Here is a 17961-nt window from a genome sequence, read left to right on the forward strand (position 1 = left end):
CCCCAAAATCGGGAACAATCTTCCTGCATCTAGCCTGTCCAACCCCTTAAGAATGTTGTAAGTTTCTACAAGATCCCCTCTCAATCTCCTAAATTCTAGAGAGTATAAACCAAGTCTATCCAGTCTTTCTTCATAAGACAGTCCTGATAACATTGATCGGCATCATATTCGGCACGGTCATTGTGGGCCGAAGGGCCGTGCTGTGCTGTGCTGTTCTATGTAACGTTGAATGATTTGGTAGCAGCATTGAGCGGCGGTAGGCGGGTGCATCCTCCACTCGGGACCTCAGCAGCAGGGACCCGGCGAGGCTGCTGCACTGACTGGGAGGAGCTGGTGCTGCTTCCAGCGAGCAGATTGCGGGCGTGTGCGGAGAGGGGAGAGCTGGCACCCGATCACGTCTGCTGATAACCGTGTTTTACCCCCAGCGAGCCGAGCCGAGGACTACCTCAGGCTACAAGATGGAGAGGCGCCAGTTTCTCACACTTTCGGCGAGGTCCATCGCGCCCAGGCTGAGTCTCCGCTAAAACCCACCGGCAGCTCCGGACTTCAGCGAGATGACATGGAGTTTACCACTTTAATGCTCACGTCTCTGCTGCTACTTCTACTCCACCAGCAGCACAAGTTTGTACGGTAAGTCACGATTGTTCTTGCGTTCATCCCGACAAGGTCGGTCCACTTCCCATCCATTCGCTGAACCGAGCAACTTTTAGTAGTGAAAGGCAAGGAGTTAATTCCGAGAAGAGTGTAAATCATGCAAATATTGTCTCGGCAACTCATTGTTCATATGCACGATTACATTAAAAGAAACACAAAGTGCTGGAGTAACTCAGCCGGTCAGGCAGCATCTCTGGAGGACATGGATAGGCGGCGTTTCGGGTCGGGACCCTTCATCAGCGTGTTCTTCACAGATGCTTTCTGACGTCCTGAGTTCCTCCAGCACTTTATCCCTTTTTATTTTGCTCAAGATTCCCATATCTATAGTCCCTGGCGTCTGCAAAATTAATCAGCTTTGCAACAAGCCCACGCACAGGGGGCGTCTAATTCCATGTTCTCGTTAGTGTCAGAGTGTGTGTACATTCCCGCGCACACAACCCCATCTCTCCCAAATCATTCTGAAGAAGAGTCCCGACCCGAGACGTCGTCTGTCTATTTCCCACCCGACCCGCTGAGTTCCTCCAGCACTTTTTGTTTTGCACAACATTCCATCATCTGCAGTTCCTTGTGGCCCCGTCTCTCCTTTATCGGGGCATGTTGGATGCGGGTACATCCTGAGATTCCGAGCTGCGCCTTGTCAAAGAGCTGTGAAAACCCCCCCCGGATTATTCCAATTGAATCTCTCTTTTACAATTTGCAAACATTTGGTAACCCTTCCGCATTACGCTGACCCATTTTAGTCTTCCGAATGCATCTCCGTTTAATCTCTTTCCTGCAGATCTATCACTTTCCAATGGAGATATTTTTAACATAATCTACACGTTTAAGATGGAAAAGGGGGTCACTGTTGCATCCCACTGCGTAGTTTTGTTTCCACTGTAGCCTAGATTTTGGTTTTATCATCAAAATTCAGAAGAGAACATTGAGTTTTCTCTGTTGAGATTTTGCCATGGAGTCAGCGTTCTGAATATTTTTATTTTAAACACTTAATGGTTAATGTTTAAACAAACTATAATGCATCTAACCGACTGCTTGGACTTAATGCAACAATCACTGAGCAGCTCAGATGAGTATGAGATGCTTGTCTTTGTCATATTCAGAAATTAATTCTCAGTTTTAAAACCTTATCTCCATACCCTTAGAGCAAAATCATTAATTGTTATATCTTCAAACTATGGCTCAAATGAATGATCAGATCTCCTCACTCTGTGGCAATCCTGTATACCAGGGATGCTCAGATTTAGGTTTATCATTGTCAGGTACAATGGAAAGCTTTTGTTCGCCAGATCTCTAATCAAATCAGATAATACTACACATGAATATAATCAAGCCAAACTCAAGTACAAAAGATAGAGCAAAGAGAAAGATATGGAGTGCAGGATATAGTTCTCCGCATTGTAGAGTAACCGTTTCAGAGTCCAATGTCTGCAACGCGGAGGTTGGAGAATTAGGATTGTACCTTAGCTTATGGAAGAACCATTCATAAGTCTTCATCAAAACCCAAGGACAAAAGTACATTCAACCATTAAATCAAATTTTAGTTGACAAAGATCCGATTTCATCTGTCTACTATTGCAAAGGCCCCATTCAAAGTCTGTGTTTTTCTTATGACATTTTTTTAAATGGCAGATTAACCTTTTGCAGCAATTTCTCCATTCATAGAGTGGCCGGAATTCCTTCAGGTATGTTTTTTTGAGTGTTATGGATCCAAGGAAGATCAGAACTAAGCTCAAAATTGAGCTCTGGGTATTATGCATGTGGTTAAGGTGTGCTGCAGGCACATGTGCTTCCACAGGGATGCCCGAAACACAGCCCACATCAACAGTGGATGGAGCAGCCTTCAGGAGTGCTGAGAGTACATAGCTCTGCATGTGCCCACAACATTGGCACAACGATTCTCAATCCCATGTAAACAATGTCAGGAGAGATCAAGGGGACTCGCAGTTACAGGGTATATATATACTTCTATTTGCATTAGCAAAGAGATTGGTCTCATTTTGTTTTGCATGACTGCATATATGCACAATTTTGCACATTATATTAATAACTATCAGGAAATTGGCCTGCACATCCAAATGCAACTTTTCTAGTGTGCCTGACATGTTGCCTCATGTCAAACACACATCTCACCTGGTGTCATTTAAGAGGTCTTTAGATAGGCACATGGACATGCTGAGAATGGGGCAGGGTATGGATCATGTGAAGGCAGGTGAAACTAGCTTATTGTGGCATAATGTTCGGCGCAGACATTGTGGGCCGAAGGACCTGTACCTGTGCTATATATTTCTACATTCTAAGCAATGAGGTTGTCTATTGTACAGCGACCATTCACTTATTTAATGACAGAAATTGGCTCTTGTCCAGGAGCATAACCCAGCTACAGAAGGCCAAGGGACACAAGGGCCACCCATTGGAATATTAAAGTTTTGCCTACAGCCTCTACTAGTCTAACTCTTCTGTGCCCATTAGTGTCACTGACATCACTGCAACATTATGCACCATTGCACCAGATCCTGTGATCACAGGCCCCTTGATGAGTTTGCACCTCACAGTACCGCTTTGGTTTCTTAAGTGTATAGTCCCAGACACGTAAGAAAACTATGCCCCCTCCCTATGGTCTCCATCCCAATTCTGTTCTCCCTCACCTCCTTACTGGCCTTTGTGGTCTGGTACAGTAGCTGCCATGGAGAATGGTCTTTCTGAGGTGACTCACTTTTACAGCAGTGAGTATTGCAATGATAATGACAGCTGTGAGATCTGTGGGTAAAGCTGTACTCCATGATATAGAGTATAAACCACTCCTCAATTTCATGTTTTATTTTCTTGTTGGGTTCTGACAGTTCACACAGCTCCTGTTTAGTCTGCAAAAAAAGGATGAATCTCACTTTGGGATAATTTGGTTTTCATGAATAGGAGCACTCCATCAAATGATTCACAATATACCTTTTGGCTCAATGTACGCTAGACAAGATTCTCATATTTCTATACAACTTAGGTGCCTTCCTCTCTATGTGCCTCCACTTCCAGCTAATTCGATGACCTCCAACTCTATTCCTTTCTCTCTCAGGGATAGAGAAGTTGTTGAACCTAACTTGCCTGACTTCTATTGATTAAACCTTGAGTTATCTTCTGTATTTCATTAAGTTCACTCCCTGCTCTACCTGTAGATCTATGAGTGGGTGGCCAAGTACGGCACTAGCTCGATCTTTAATTTCACCGATGATACTGTTGTTGGCTAGTTCAATATCAATAGTGAGACGGAGTATAGGAAAAGGATTGGGAACTTTGCTTCATGCTTCAGAACAGTAACTTCGCCCTTAATATCAGTGAAATGAAAAAGTTGTTTGTTGATCTAACAAAGCAGGGGAGTGAACACAACCCTGTCTTCATCAAGAGCTGCTGTAGATATGGTCAACAGCATCAAATTTCTAGGCATCCTTAGCACTAGCAACCCAACCTGGTCCCTTCACACTGATGCAGTGATCAAGAAAAGACAGCAGTATATTTTCTTTCTTAAGCATCTGAGAAGATTGAGCATGCCCATGAGGATTCCCTCAAACCTCTACAGATGCATTGTAGAACGTATTCGACAGAACACATCATAGCCTGGTATGGCAACTGGTCTGTTTTTGACTGCCTGAATCTGCAGAGCCCGGTGAAAACATCCCAGTCCATCACAGGCTCGTCAGTTTTCTCCATCCAGTCCATCTTAATCCTGTTGCATTTAGAGGACTGGATCGTCAAGGATTCCTGCAGCCCTGGCCATTCCATTTTCTCTGTTCTACCTTCTGGGAGAAGATACAGGAGGTTAAACACACAGTTGTCTAGATTTTTGGTACAGCTTCTTTCCCACTGCTATCAGACTCCTGAGCCATTCATCTCTTCCACACTCCCTTCCTGGAGGTGCTGCCCCATACTCATACTCTTAACTCTACCTCATTTGGTTATTCTGTTATTGCGCTTTGAGATTGTTGTTGTGCATTACTTTAGATTGCATTAAAATCTTTGCACCATTCTACTGTTAAGGGCCTGTCCCACTTAGGCGACAACAGGCGACTAGGCTGTAGCCGCATGGTCACCAGGGTGTCGCTTGTATGTCTCCTCAGTCACCCAAAGAGTCGTAGCATTTTTCTGGTCACCGCTGGATTTTGAAATGTTCAAAACATTTTGGCGATAGTGTGCTTGCCGCCAATGAGCGTAGCTTGACTTCTCCTGACGTCGGTGCTGTCGCAGGTTGTCGCCTGGATGGCGTAGGTTGTCGCCAGGTGACACAAGTTGTCGCTGGTGTTGACTTCGGTGAATTCTATCGGCAACTACCTACGTCAACGTACGTCAACGGGCGACAGGTACCAGCGACTGAATTGCCTTAAGTTGTCTTCAGTTGTCGTAGCTTGTCGCGGATGGACGTAGGTTGTTGTACGTGTGGCCGTAGGTGGACGTGCTAATGAGTCGCCGGTTGTCGGTAGCTTGCCATAGCTTGCCGTCAACTAGGTAGTAGGTTGTTGTAGCTTGTCGTAGACATTGTCGTAGGGGGGTCCAGTCGCCGTTTTTTGGCGACCTGCTATGACAGTCACCGAAAAAATCGCCTAAGTGGGACAGGCCCTTTATACCATCGTCATTGCATTCATTGTTGTTTCTATCATTATCATGCATATTGTGTGATCTGTGAACATGTGACAAGGTACTTCATTGCACCCAGGTGAATAACTGAATCTATCGTACGGCTCCCTTTTTTCTAAGGTCCTCGTTTACGAGGATGTTTAGTTTAGTTTCGAGATACAGCATGGAAGCATGCCCTTCAGCCCAATGAGTGCACACCGATCTTCGATCACCTGTTCACACTAGTTCTATGTTATTTCACTTTCTCATCCACTCCCCTCACATTAGGGACATTTTTAACACAACCCAATTAACCTACAAACCCGCATGTCTTTGGGATGTGGGTGGAAACTGGAGCAAACGGAGGAAACCCACACAGAGAAAATATGCAAACTCTGCACTGACAGCACCCGAGATCAGGATTGAACTTGGGTCTGTGGTGTTGTGAGACTGCCAGCATTTGAGCAACTGAGGTTGGGCAGACCAGAACGTTATACCTGGGAGCACAGGAGGATGAGGGGTGATCTTATAGTGGTGTATAAGATCATGAGGGGAATAGATAGGGTAAATGCACAGAATCTTTTACCCAGAGTGGGGGAATCAAGAACCAGGGCAGACGTTTTAGGGGAGAGGGAAAAGATTTAATAGGAACCTGAGGGGCAATCTTTTCAATTAGAGGGTGGTTGGTATATGGACCATGCTGCCAGAGGAGATAGCTGAGGCAGGTACTATAACAATATTTAAAAGGCTTTTGGACAGGAAAAGTTTAGAGGTAGGTTACACAGAAAAGCTGGAGAAACTCAGCGGGTGCAGCAGCATCTATGGAGCGAAGGAAATAGGCAACGTTTCGGGCCGAAACCCTTCTTCAGACTGATCGGGGGTGGGGGTGGGTGGGGACAAGAAAGGGGAAAAGGAGGAGTAGCCAGAAGGCTGGAGGGTGGGAGGAGACAGCAGGGGAGCTGAGGAAGGGGAGGAGACAGCAAGGACTAACAGAATTGGGAGAATTCGATGTTCATGCCCCGGGGGTGTAGACTTCCCAAACGGAATATGAGGTGCTGTTCCTCCAATTTCCGGTGCTGCTCGCTGTGGCCATGGAGGAGACCCAGGACAGAGAGGTCGGCGGCGGAGTGGGAGGGGGAGTTGAAGTGCTGAGCCACCGGGAGGTCAGCTTGGTTATTGCGGACCGAGCGGAGGTGTTCGGCGAAACGATCGCCCAACCTCCGCTTGGTCTCACCGATATAGATCTGCTGGCATCTAGAGCAGCGGACGCAATAGATGAGGTTGGAAGAGATGCAGGTAAACCTCTGTCGCACCTGGAACGACTGCTTGGGTCCTTGAACGGAGTCGAGGGGGGAGGCAAAGGGACAAGTGTTGCATCTCCTGCGGCCGCAAGGGAAAGTGCCCGGGGAGGGGGTGGGACCGAGAGGGAAGGGAAGAATTGACAAGGGAGTTATGGAGGGAGCGGTCTTTGCGGAAGGCAGATATGGGGGGAGATGGGAAGATGTGGCGAGTAGTGGGGTCACGTTGGAGGTGGCGAAACTGACGGAGGATTCTTTTTTGTATGTGACGGCTGGTGGGGTGAAAGGTGAGGACTAGGGGGACTCGGCCCTTGTTGCGAGTGCGGGGATGGGGAGAGAGAGCAGTGTTGCGGGGTATGGAAGAGACCCTGGTGCGAGCCTCATTTATGGTGGAGGAGGGGAACCCCCGTTCCCTGAATAGTGAGGACATTTCAGATGTCCTGGTGTGGAACGCCTCATCCGTGGAGCAGATGCGGCGTAGACGGAGGAATTGGGAGTAGGGGATGGAGTCCTTACAGGAAGCAGGGTGGGAAGAAGTGTAGTCCAGATAGCCATGGGATAGCTGCTGCACCCGCTGAGTTTCTCCAGCTTTTCTGTGTATAAACCCACTGACTCCCATGGCTATCTGGACTACACTTCTTCCCACCCTGCTTCCTGTAAGGACTCCATCCCCATCTGCTCCACGGATGAGGCGTTCCACACCAGGACATCTGAAATGTCCTCACTATTCAGGGAACGGGGGTTCCCCTCCTCCACCATAAATGAGGCTCGCACCAGGGTCTCTTCCATACCCCGCAACACTGCTCTCTCTCCCCATCCCCGCACTCGCAACAAGGGCCGAGTCCCCCTAGTCCTCACCTTTCACCCCACCAGCCGTCACATACAAAAAATAATCCTCCGTCAGTTTCGCCACCTCCAACGTGACCCCACTACTCGCCACATCTTCCCATCTCCAGCTTTTCTGTGTAACCTTCGATTCTCCAGCATCTGCAGTTCCCTCTTAAACAAAGTTTAGAGGTATATGGGTCAAAAACTGGCAAATGGGACTGGTGTAGAAGGGGCATTGTGGTCGGTATGGGAAAGTTGGGCCAAAAGGCCTGTATCCATTCTGAATGACGCTTTGACTCTATGACTCTAATCTTCCCTCTCCTGATGCCCTTTCTCTTTTGCCCAACCTTGTCCTCCTTCACCAAAGAGGCATATTATGACCACGGGATAGCGTAAGGTGTTTGAAAGCTGTGCCTGTTCTTCCATCGCTCCTGTGTCTCACTTAAGCCATTGATTCATTGCTGATTAGTTTTGATTATTTTTCAGATGAGGCTGTTTTCAGTTAAGTGACTGTGTATGCAATGCTGCTTTGGCTGGAACATCAGGACTGAATCAGCAGTCAATTATTACTTCACACGCTTGTTTACTGAAATGCAGCGATTTTTGTGAATTTTTAGTCAGTAATAATTTATCTGCCAGTTTTAAAAGGGTCTACACTTTTTTTTAAAAAGGATCTAAGAAAGCTATAAACTAAATTAATAAACCACGAACTGTCACAATATAATTGGAAATACAGCTAAGGAGTACCTACTCTGGGAAATAAAATGGCACACTTTAAAATATTGTAATGTCAAGTGCGTGTGCGGGACAGAGGTACACCTCCTGTGACCCAGGTTTGGGTCCTGACATTCAGCCCTATATTTGTGGATTTGTACATTCTCCCTGACCATGTGTGCTTCTTCAAGGTATTCTGCTTTTCCTTTACATCCCAAAGTTGTGTGGGTGGGTAATCTAATCAGCCACTGTGAGATGCCGTGGTGTGAAGGTGGGCGGTAGACTCTGGGGAGAGTCGATGCGAAACTGAGGAGGATAAAATAGGATTAGTGTAGGATTAGAGTAAATAGGTGTTCGATGATCAGAATGGGCTACTTGCCTCCACATTGTAGGACTCTACGAGTCTAAAAATGATTAAACTATAAGGATAAGTATTAAAGCCAATGCCTTCCAGGGTGACCTGTTCTGTGGAAGAGACAGGCTGCTGTACTATCGAAGGAACCAGACACAGTACATTATGCTATGGAACATTTCTGTGTAAGGATTTGCAACCTGAGGTCCAATCAGTAATGTGTGCAGCTTTTGCCATGGGAGGAGAATGTTCCATTGGTGACTTTACACAGGCAATAAAGCTGTGATGCATAATGTTGTTTTGCAGCGATGTCCTCATAAAGAATGAATTTTAAATATACATTATTTTATAATATTTGTTTGTCTCCATGGCCACCTCTCTTTTTGGCAGTACAGTTCTTTCCCTCATCTCTTCCTATATGTTCGCCCCTCAGCATGAAATCTGTACCTCGTTGTACTTGTGTCATCAGCTGGCGGAAGCAGATTGTAAGAATTTGTTACCAAATTTGATTTAGATTAACTCTTCAACCTATCACAAGATGATAAAAATATAATCTGAACTTGACATAAATACTTAGAAATTAGTCCACGTTGTCCTATTTTAAGTCACTCCCGAGGCAATTGGTACATGGCTGCAGAATGGATCTGTTGAGATGTGCCTACCCTTCATTGATTGCCTCTCTCCCTGCCCAAGGACTCATTTCTGATCACAAACCTAATCACTACCCTCCTACTAATCCAACATTATTCTGCCAGATCCAACCCCAATCTCAGGGAACATATTTGAGGTTAAATAAGATTGTTAAAATCTTTTGCACCATATTTAATCCCACGTTTAGTTCTAGACCTTATAACCACGCCATCCCTGAAGCTACCTGTTTTCTAGTTCAGCAAGGTCAACGTTTTCTGCCCCTGCCTGAACCTTTGACCCATGACCTTGTTACCTCTGGACTTAACAGTTCAGCATGGTTTTGACGGGCCTCCTTCATTCTACATTCTAGTAAAAAAATAAGTAATCTGTAACATGGTTGACTATGTCCAAACTCACACCAAGCCTTGCTCACCCGCCTGGTCAAATGGATGATGATAGATACTGCAGGGGGCTTGGCAGGTTCCACTTATAATAACTGTTATAGGATTCATAGACTTCAAATAAGAATATTTACTCTGTCCTGACAGCCAGGTGCTCCTTTACTCGATGCTCATGTTCTAAACTTGAAGTAGTCATTAAATTAACCACATGACTTGCTTACATGTAAAACATAAGGCAGCACATTGATCCCACCAGCCTCCAAACCCTGTGATTGACCTGAACTGTATCCTGATTAGCAAAAGCTCATTTTAAAATTCTCATGATTGTTTACAAGACTTGGTGGGCCTACCCCTCCCTATCTTGGGGCGGCACGGTGGCCTAGCGGTAGAGCTACTGCCTTACAGCGCCAGAGACCCGGGTTCGATCCTGACTGTAATGGCAAATTTCTGACTTCCAGTGTCCACCATTCCGTTGCCATTACTACACAGGTAAGTAGGAATAATCTTTAGCAGACCAAATAGAACAGATTTTCCGGTTGTTATTTCCAGTTTAATTAGTTCTTTATTGAAGTAGTTGTACAAACAAAGAGATGAACGTACCAGGCAATCCTTATTCGGCATACAAGTTGTAGCTAGCTGTTCTTCCCAGCCTGGTGAAAACTGTATACTCTCCACCCCTGTGCCTGATCTGCCACTCCCTGTGCACTATGCCCATATATATATACACCCCTCTGTGCATCTAATGACCGCCCCCAAGTGTCCAAAATAATACTATGACATATCTAGACAAAATAATATAATATGCCAACAGTAGCTAGCCTACACATAAATGGCTCTAACACTGACTCTAGCTTCTTATTTGTACGTTCTCCCTGTGACCGCATGGGTTTTTTCCAAGATCTTCAGTTTCCTCCCACACTCCAAAGACGTACAGGTTTTGTAGGTTAATTGGCTTGGTATAAATGTAAAATTATCCCTTGTATGTATAGGTCAGTGTTAATGTGCAGGGACCGTTGATCGGTGGGCCAAAGGGCCTGTTTCCGTGCTGTATCTCTAAATAAATTCTCTAAATAAAAAAATTATTTAAAAAAAAACTCTCTACAATTTCTTCAGCTCCACAAGTTCCCATGATCTCCATACCTCCAATTCTGCCACTTAATTCATCCGTTTTCCACCCCAACATCCCGCTGAAAACCCAATTCCATATCTCTGTGGTTCTCCACCTTTTTTCCCCCCACCTGAAGGAAGGTTATTGATAAACTATCTTATGTAACTAAATGTTTTGGTCGTCTGCCCATTTGTGTTTAATAACACTCCCTTTTTCCCCGAGGACCAGAGAGCGGAACTGTAAGTTGAGAAGGGCAAAGTTTAATAGAAATGTGCAGGGCAAGTTTTTTTACACTGAGAACGGTGGGTGCCTGGAACGTGCTGCCAGGGTTGGTAGTGGAAACAGATATGATAATGGCATTTAGGAGAATTTTAGATTGGCATGAGGATATGCAGGCAATGGAGGGATATGGATCACCAGCAGCAGAGGAGATTAGTTGAACTTGGCATCATGTTTGGCATGGACATTGTGGGCCAAAGGGCCTGTTCTGTGTTCTTGCAAAGTGCCTTGGAATGTTTTTACTACATTAAAGATATTGCATAATTGATTTGAGTTTAGTTTGTTGTATTTGTTAGGTGCAGTGAAAAGCTAAGTTGCATGCTAACCAGTCAGTGGAAAGACCATACATGTTTAATCAAGCCATCCAAAGTGTACAGATACATGAGAAAGTTAATAACGGTTAGTGCAAGATAAAGTCCAGTAATGTCCAATCAAAGATAGTCCAAGGCTATCATTTGTTATCAGGTAAAGCATTGTAAATCTCCTCCTGTATTTAGCTTTTACTCATTTTGCTGCAATCAACTAATCTACTAAAGAAGATCCCTGCAAGCATGTTAATTGAAAATAATACTTGTTATTACATCTAATGGTTACTATTTTATAATGTCAATTGCTTTTTCCCATTTAATCTCCCTGTAGTCAGCCGCTCTGGAAGATTGTTATTCAATTAAAGTGGGTGTCACCACATGCTGCTGACATATGGTGCACTGGTCATCACTGTTAGACAACTGGAGTGTTTGCCATTCTTAGAGAATTTATGTATTAGAAAAGATGTTTAAGAGGAACTGCAGATGCTGGAAAATCAAAGGTAGACAAAAAATGCTGGAGAAACTCAGCGGTTGAGGCAGCATCTATGAAGTGAAGGAAATAGCAGCGTTTCGAGTTGAGAAGTCTCGACCCAAAACGTTGCCTATTTCCTTCGCTCCATAGATGCTGCCTCACCCACTGAGTCTCTCCAGCATTTTTGTCTACCGAGTATTAGAAAAGAAACTGGTCCCAGTACGAAAATACCCAATTGTTGTAAAATCCGTTTGGTGCCTCTATGTCCCTCGAGAGCAGCTCAGGAATTCTACAGAGTGTGTCTCTGTGGATTGCAGACCCATTAAAGTGGGTGAATGTTAACTATATACAAGGGTAATTAGGGATGGATCATAAATGCTGTGAAAAAAATGAATTAAAAAATGTCACCATTACCCCTTTACTCATTTCTCATTTTCTTTTCTTTCAAAATCAATGTTGAAGGGGTAACTGTACAGTGTGTGTTAATGTGGTCCACACAGATTGTGTTAGTGTTAGCTGCAATTTGTGTTAATGCAGTCTGTACAGTTCGTGTTGGTGTGGTCTGTAGTGTGTGTTAGTGTGGTCTGCACAGTTTGTGTTAATACAAGATACAAGATACAAGATAGATTTATTCATCACATGTGCCAGATGGCACAGTGAAATGAAATTCCCATACAGCCATACAATAAAAAAGGGACACAACACACTATAGGGTTTGACATAAAACATCCCCACACAGCAGAATCAAAGTTTCCCACTGTGTGGGAAGGCACCAAAGTCTGTACAGTGTGTGTTAGTGTTAACGGCAGTTTGTGTAAGTGGAGCCTTGTACAGTTTGTGTTAATGCGGTCTCTAGTTTGTGTTAGTGTGATCTGTACAGTTTTTGTTAGTGCGATCTCTAGTTTGTGTTAGTGCGATCTCTAGTTTGTGTTAGTGCGGTCTCTAGTTTGTGTTAGTGTGGTCTGTACAGTTTGTGTTAGTGTTGACTACCCGGCTTGTGTTAGTGTAGGAAGGAACTTCTGATGCTCGTTTATACTGAAGATTAGCACAAAATGCTGGAGTAACTCAGCGGGACAGTGTTCATGAGGTCTGTACAGTGTGTGTTAGTTTGGGTTAGTGCAAGTATGCACAGTTTGTGTTAGTGTGGTCTGTACAGTCTGTGTTAGTGCGGTTTGTATGGTGTATCTCTAGCCCGATGAAATTTCACAGTTGCTTGCTGCCTCACTGCGAGGAAGCTCTAATCTTTCTGACATTTGACAGCTGTGGAAACTGCAGTAGAAGGATTGTCTGGAACGGGATTGACCTCCCCTGTGACATTGTCCACCTTGAAACATGCTTATCTTTTCATTGCAGTAAACAGTGTTACTGAATTTAGAATAAAGCAGGTAGGAGTTCTCGGATGACTAATCATCAAAAAATAGTCAACATCCCCGACAGGCAAGGGGGCGTCCGCAATAAGTTGGAGGAACTGATTTAATCTAAGGTTCATGTTGTGTAACTTTAATCTTTAATTTTCCTTAAATTTTCCGTTTCTTAGACTGGATATTGCTTTGTATCAATATTTATCATTGATGCTATTGTCAACATTGCATACATTTTCACACTATTTTTTTTGTATAAATCATAGTGAATGAGCCTTTATTGGGGGAATCTTCACTGCATGGGTTTATCAGTTATTAAACCTGAAACTTCCAAGTTCCCACCAGAGGTAAAGTTTAAACCGGGTTCTGAAGTCCCACTGACTTACAAGTGAAGCAGCGTAAAGCTACACCCTCCAAGGAGACTCCTCAAGTTCAATTATGGTGTCAGTCCTGGCCTGGACATTGGATTCAAGATATTTTTACACAGTTGCTCAACATCGAAAAGTGTCCCACTTCACACCAGCCTCTCAGTTTATAGAAAACACTCACAATTTATTATCATAGAGCTCTAAATCTTGGAGACAGACCCTTTGGCCCATTTTGTCCATGCCAGCCAATTTGGCACATTGGACTAATTCCATCTGCTTGCATTTGACCCATATCCCTCTAAATCCTTTCTATTCATATATCTGTCCGAAAGTCTTTTAACAGTCGTAATTGCGTCCACTTCTATAGCCTCCTCTGGCAGCTCATTTCAGATATGTCTCCCCTATGAGTGGAAAAGATAGCCCCAGCGGTCCCTTTCAAATCTCTTCCCTATCATCTGAAACCTATGCCCTCCAGTTTTGGAATGCTTATGCCCTAGGACACCTCAATAAGGTCACTCTTCACCCCCACACTCTTCACCTCCACATCAGGTGCAGGACATGTGTTGTCCATGTGTCCACTTCAAGATTGAAGATTCAAGATTCAAGATTCAATTTAATTGTCATTTCGACCCCTTGAGGTCCAAACGAAATGCCGTTTCTGCAGCCATTCATTACAAACAAATAGACCCAAGACACAACATAATTTACATAAACATCCATCACATCGCTGTGATGGAAGGCCAAAAAAACTTATCTCTCCACTGCACTCTTCCCCCCCCCCCCCCCGATGTCAGAGTCAAAGTCAAAGCCCCCGGCTGGCGATGGCGATTGTCCCGCGGCCATTAAAGCCACGCCGGGTGGTGCGAGGTCGCACACCGGGTCTTGGTGTTAGAGCCCCCGGCGTGCGCTCGCAGAGTCCCACGGCCATTCCAAGCCGCGCGGGGTGGTGATGTCAGGCCCCGCTCCAGGAGCTCTTCAACCCCGCAACTCGGGCGGGAGAAGTCGCCGTTGCAGGAGCCCTGAAAAGCGGTCTCCCTCCAGGGACCCGCGGACTCCCGGTGCCGCCGTCCGCCAGACCCGCAGTTGCAGCCTCCGAATCTCCGGAGGTCGGGCCGCAGCAGCAGCAGCGCTCCACCACCGCTCCACCCGCTCCGGACTCGGCCAGCTCCGCGACGGTGAGGTGAGTCGTCGGCACCAGAGTCCCCGGTCTTCTCCTGTTGGAGGCCGCTCCTCGTTGCAGCCCCAACGACAACGGAGACCCGACAGAAAAGGTCGGGTCTCCCGTGTAGGGAGAGATTTAAAAGTTACCCCCTCCCTCCCACCCCACCCCCACACACACACACACCCCCACAAAAAATAACAAAAACTACATAGAAACATAGACAAAAAATAATAAAAACGCGGACGGGCTGCAGAGGCCGCTGCTGACGAGAGTCGCGCCGCCTACCGGATTATAATCAATTCAAATACCATGACACAATTTTATGTTATTAACCATAAAACCTTGGAGGACATTATACAACATTTGAAATCCTCCTCCTGCTGTCTCGATATTCTACCAACAGGCCTTTTCAAAGGTGTATCAAACTGCATGACATCAGACCTTCTACAGATTGTAAACACGTCGCTTCTCTCAGGTGTCTTCCCATAGGCCCTGAAAACTGCTGTTATCAAGCCTCTCTTAAAAAAGAAAAACTTAGACACTTCACTACTGAACAATTATAGACCAATATCAAACCTCCCATTTCTCAGTAAAATCATTGAAAAAGCTGTTTTTAAGCAGCTGAACAATTTCATGTTAATGAACAGCTGTTTTGATGTCTTCCAGTCAGGATTTAGACCACACCACAGCACCGAGATGGCTCTTGTTAAGGTCTTCAATGACATTCACTTAAACACAGACAATGGCAAAATTTCAGTCTTAGTATTACTAGATCTCAGTGCTGCATTCGACATAGTCGATCACAACATATTACTAGACCGTCTGGAAAACTGGGTGGGACTTTCGGGCACAGCATTAAAATGGTTTGAATCCTACTTGAAGGACAGGGACTACTTTGTGTCTATAGGTAATTACACATCTGAGCGTGCAAAAATTACATGTGGAGTTCCCCAGGGCTCCATTCTGGGGCCTCTTCTGTTTAACATCTACATGCTTCCACTGGCTCAGATTATGAAAAACATCAAAATATGTTACCATAGTTACACAGACGACACACAAATCTACATAACAATATCACCAGGAGACTATAGTCCAATACAAGCACTGAGTAGATGCATTGAGCAAATCAACGATTGGATGAACCAGAATGTTCTCTAATTAAACAAAGAAAAAACTGAAATAATTGTTTTTGGAGCCAAGGAAGAACGATTAAAAGTTAGCACCCAGCTTCAAGTGGTAATGCTAAAACAACAAACCAAGCCAGAAACTTAGGAGTAGTCATGGACTCAGACCTGAACTTCAACAGCCACATAAAAACAGTTACTCTAGCATTTTGTGTGTAACTTCGATTTAAATTAGCATCTGCAGTTCTTTCTGGAGGAGATTACGAAAGCAGGCAAGAGTCAAAGATCAAGGCTTTGTTTAAATTGACAGCCCACTTTATTGGCAACCAACATTGGTAAATGAACACAGGGGTGAATGGTGAGTCAGGATAACAGAATTGAAAGTAATTATGGAAACTTTCTCAATTCTGGTTTTCAAGGGCAGTGAGGCCAGAAATAATGCTCCCGTTTCACTGAAATCAACCTCCCCTGTATGGCTCTGTACCCATAACCTAGCTGACCTGTGTCTCAGCCACACTCTGCCTTACCAAATGAGCCATTAATGTTGGAGCCATACTTTGAATTGGAATTTACTCAGTACATTTATTTGTTCAACAGGGCAATGAATGATCTTGGGGAGTACATAACCACTGATATACAAATATCCTGGTTGCCAAATCTGGATGAGTTGATGAAGGGATACGCTCGGAATTTCCGACCAGGAATAGGAGGTAAGTCCATATCCAAACGGCCAACGGCAACTAGAATAATTGATTCCTATGGTTTATAAAGCAGCAAAAACACCAGTGGGAAACAATCGTGAACTACAAGTAAAGAGCAAGGTTGACTGGGGTGACCAATACTGTGGAATATTGTCAGTTACGCCACTGAACCCAGATGATAACAATAAAACCATCGTAATCACTGTCGTACAGGTTTAATATTTACCATTTGATTCTGTATGCCCGTTCACCCTAATTATCACTGGTATTCTGCTTTTTTTCATTTTGCTCTAGTGTTGTAGCACAGCAAGTTTCTGTAGGTTTCATTCTGTGTGTTTAATATTTATTTGAACAAAATCCATAATGAATCTTTTATTTGGTGATGCATCTCTTCTATACAGGGCCTCCTTTGAACGTGGCATTGGCGATAGAAGTAGCCAGCATTGACCATATATCAGAGGCTAACATGGTAATACTTTTCTCTGTTTTAACAAAATACGGTTTGAAGTTAAATTTAGTTTTAGTTCATTCTCTGCCTGGCATGTGGTGACTAACATTATATAATGAAGCAGAATATGCAAGGCAACAAGTCTCTGCCATTGTGAACGAACAAACAGCAAGTGTGCAACACAAATATTTCAGCCCCAGTATTAATGGCTCATCTCAGTGGGTGACCTGATGTCTTATGTCTAAGCTGCATCTGAATTTAGGTAATATATAGTTTCAACTTTATCCTAAATAAGATATCAGGCAAGAAATGAAGAAGTTAATGATAGGACCAGGGCAGACATTACTAGTTTCCCATACACGTGGCAGGCAGATGAAAGTAAATATGTCTTAGATCCTCCTGAATCCTTGCTTCACGCTGTGGCATGCTGCATCGTTAAAGGACTTGTTACCTGCTGGGAACCAACATAAATATTCTCTCTGTAACAGGCCATTCATCCTAATATGCGTCTAAAATAAATGTTACACAACCAGCTCACAGCAGTTTGAATGGCTATGATTTGCTGATACACGTATTACAGTTTTTATTTATCAAAGACAAACGAGACGCAGATAATTGTTCAGCCTCTGGAGATGGGAATGAAAACCCAGCAAACTGCATTTAAATGATCAGTCACAGAATGAATAATGGCTGGATTTCTGCTTATAATATAGACCATGCTTCAGTTTCAATATAAATTGTGTTGGTGGGGAAATGGCATTCTAATAAAACAGCTGATGAAACAGCTGCTTCCACATAATGAGACGAGTACTGCTGGAGGGTAGACATCACTACACCTGGAAACACACAAACTCGGTCTGTCTTCTGGTTTTGGGATGAGATTGTACTCCTCGTATTCTGGCCAACTGTGATCCCTTAAAGCACCAACGCAGATTATTTTTTTAGTCTCAGTCTCTAACTCGTCAGAATTCAGTGGGACCATTCATCAGTATGAAGAAGGGTCCCAACCCCACACTTTGTCTGTCCATTCCCCTCACGGATGCTGCCTGGCCTGCTGAGTTCCTCCATAGAAACATAGAAAATAGGTGCAGGAGTAGGCCATTCGGCCCTTCGAGCCTGCACCCCCATTCAATATGATCATGGCTGATCATCCA

At 44.4% G+C, this 17961-nt stretch overlaps 1 protein-coding gene across 2 annotated transcripts in view; it reads left to right on the forward strand.

Moving 5' to 3' along the window:
* The first annotated feature begins 269 nt into the window (after positions 1-269).
* Positions 270-17961, forward strand: part of gabrd (gamma-aminobutyric acid type A receptor subunit delta) — a 31197-nt gene continuing 13505 nt past the window's right edge. For both annotated transcript variants that reach the window (XM_055659547.1, XM_055659548.1), the window contains exons 1-3: positions 270-630; positions 16256-16368; positions 16761-16828. In XM_055659547.1, coding sequence (XP_055515522.1) covers positions 560-630; positions 16256-16368; positions 16761-16828 — 252 coding nt within the window. In that variant the 5' untranslated portion in view covers positions 270-559. The remainder of the gene's footprint in view (positions 631-16255; positions 16369-16760; positions 16829-17961) is intronic.

The sequence above is a fragment of the Leucoraja erinacea genome, chromosome 30 (assembly GCF_028641065.1).
Source record: "Leucoraja erinacea ecotype New England chromosome 30, Leri_hhj_1, whole genome shotgun sequence".
In the NCBI taxonomy this organism is placed as follows: domain Eukaryota; kingdom Metazoa; phylum Chordata; class Chondrichthyes; order Rajiformes; family Rajidae; genus Leucoraja; species Leucoraja erinaceus.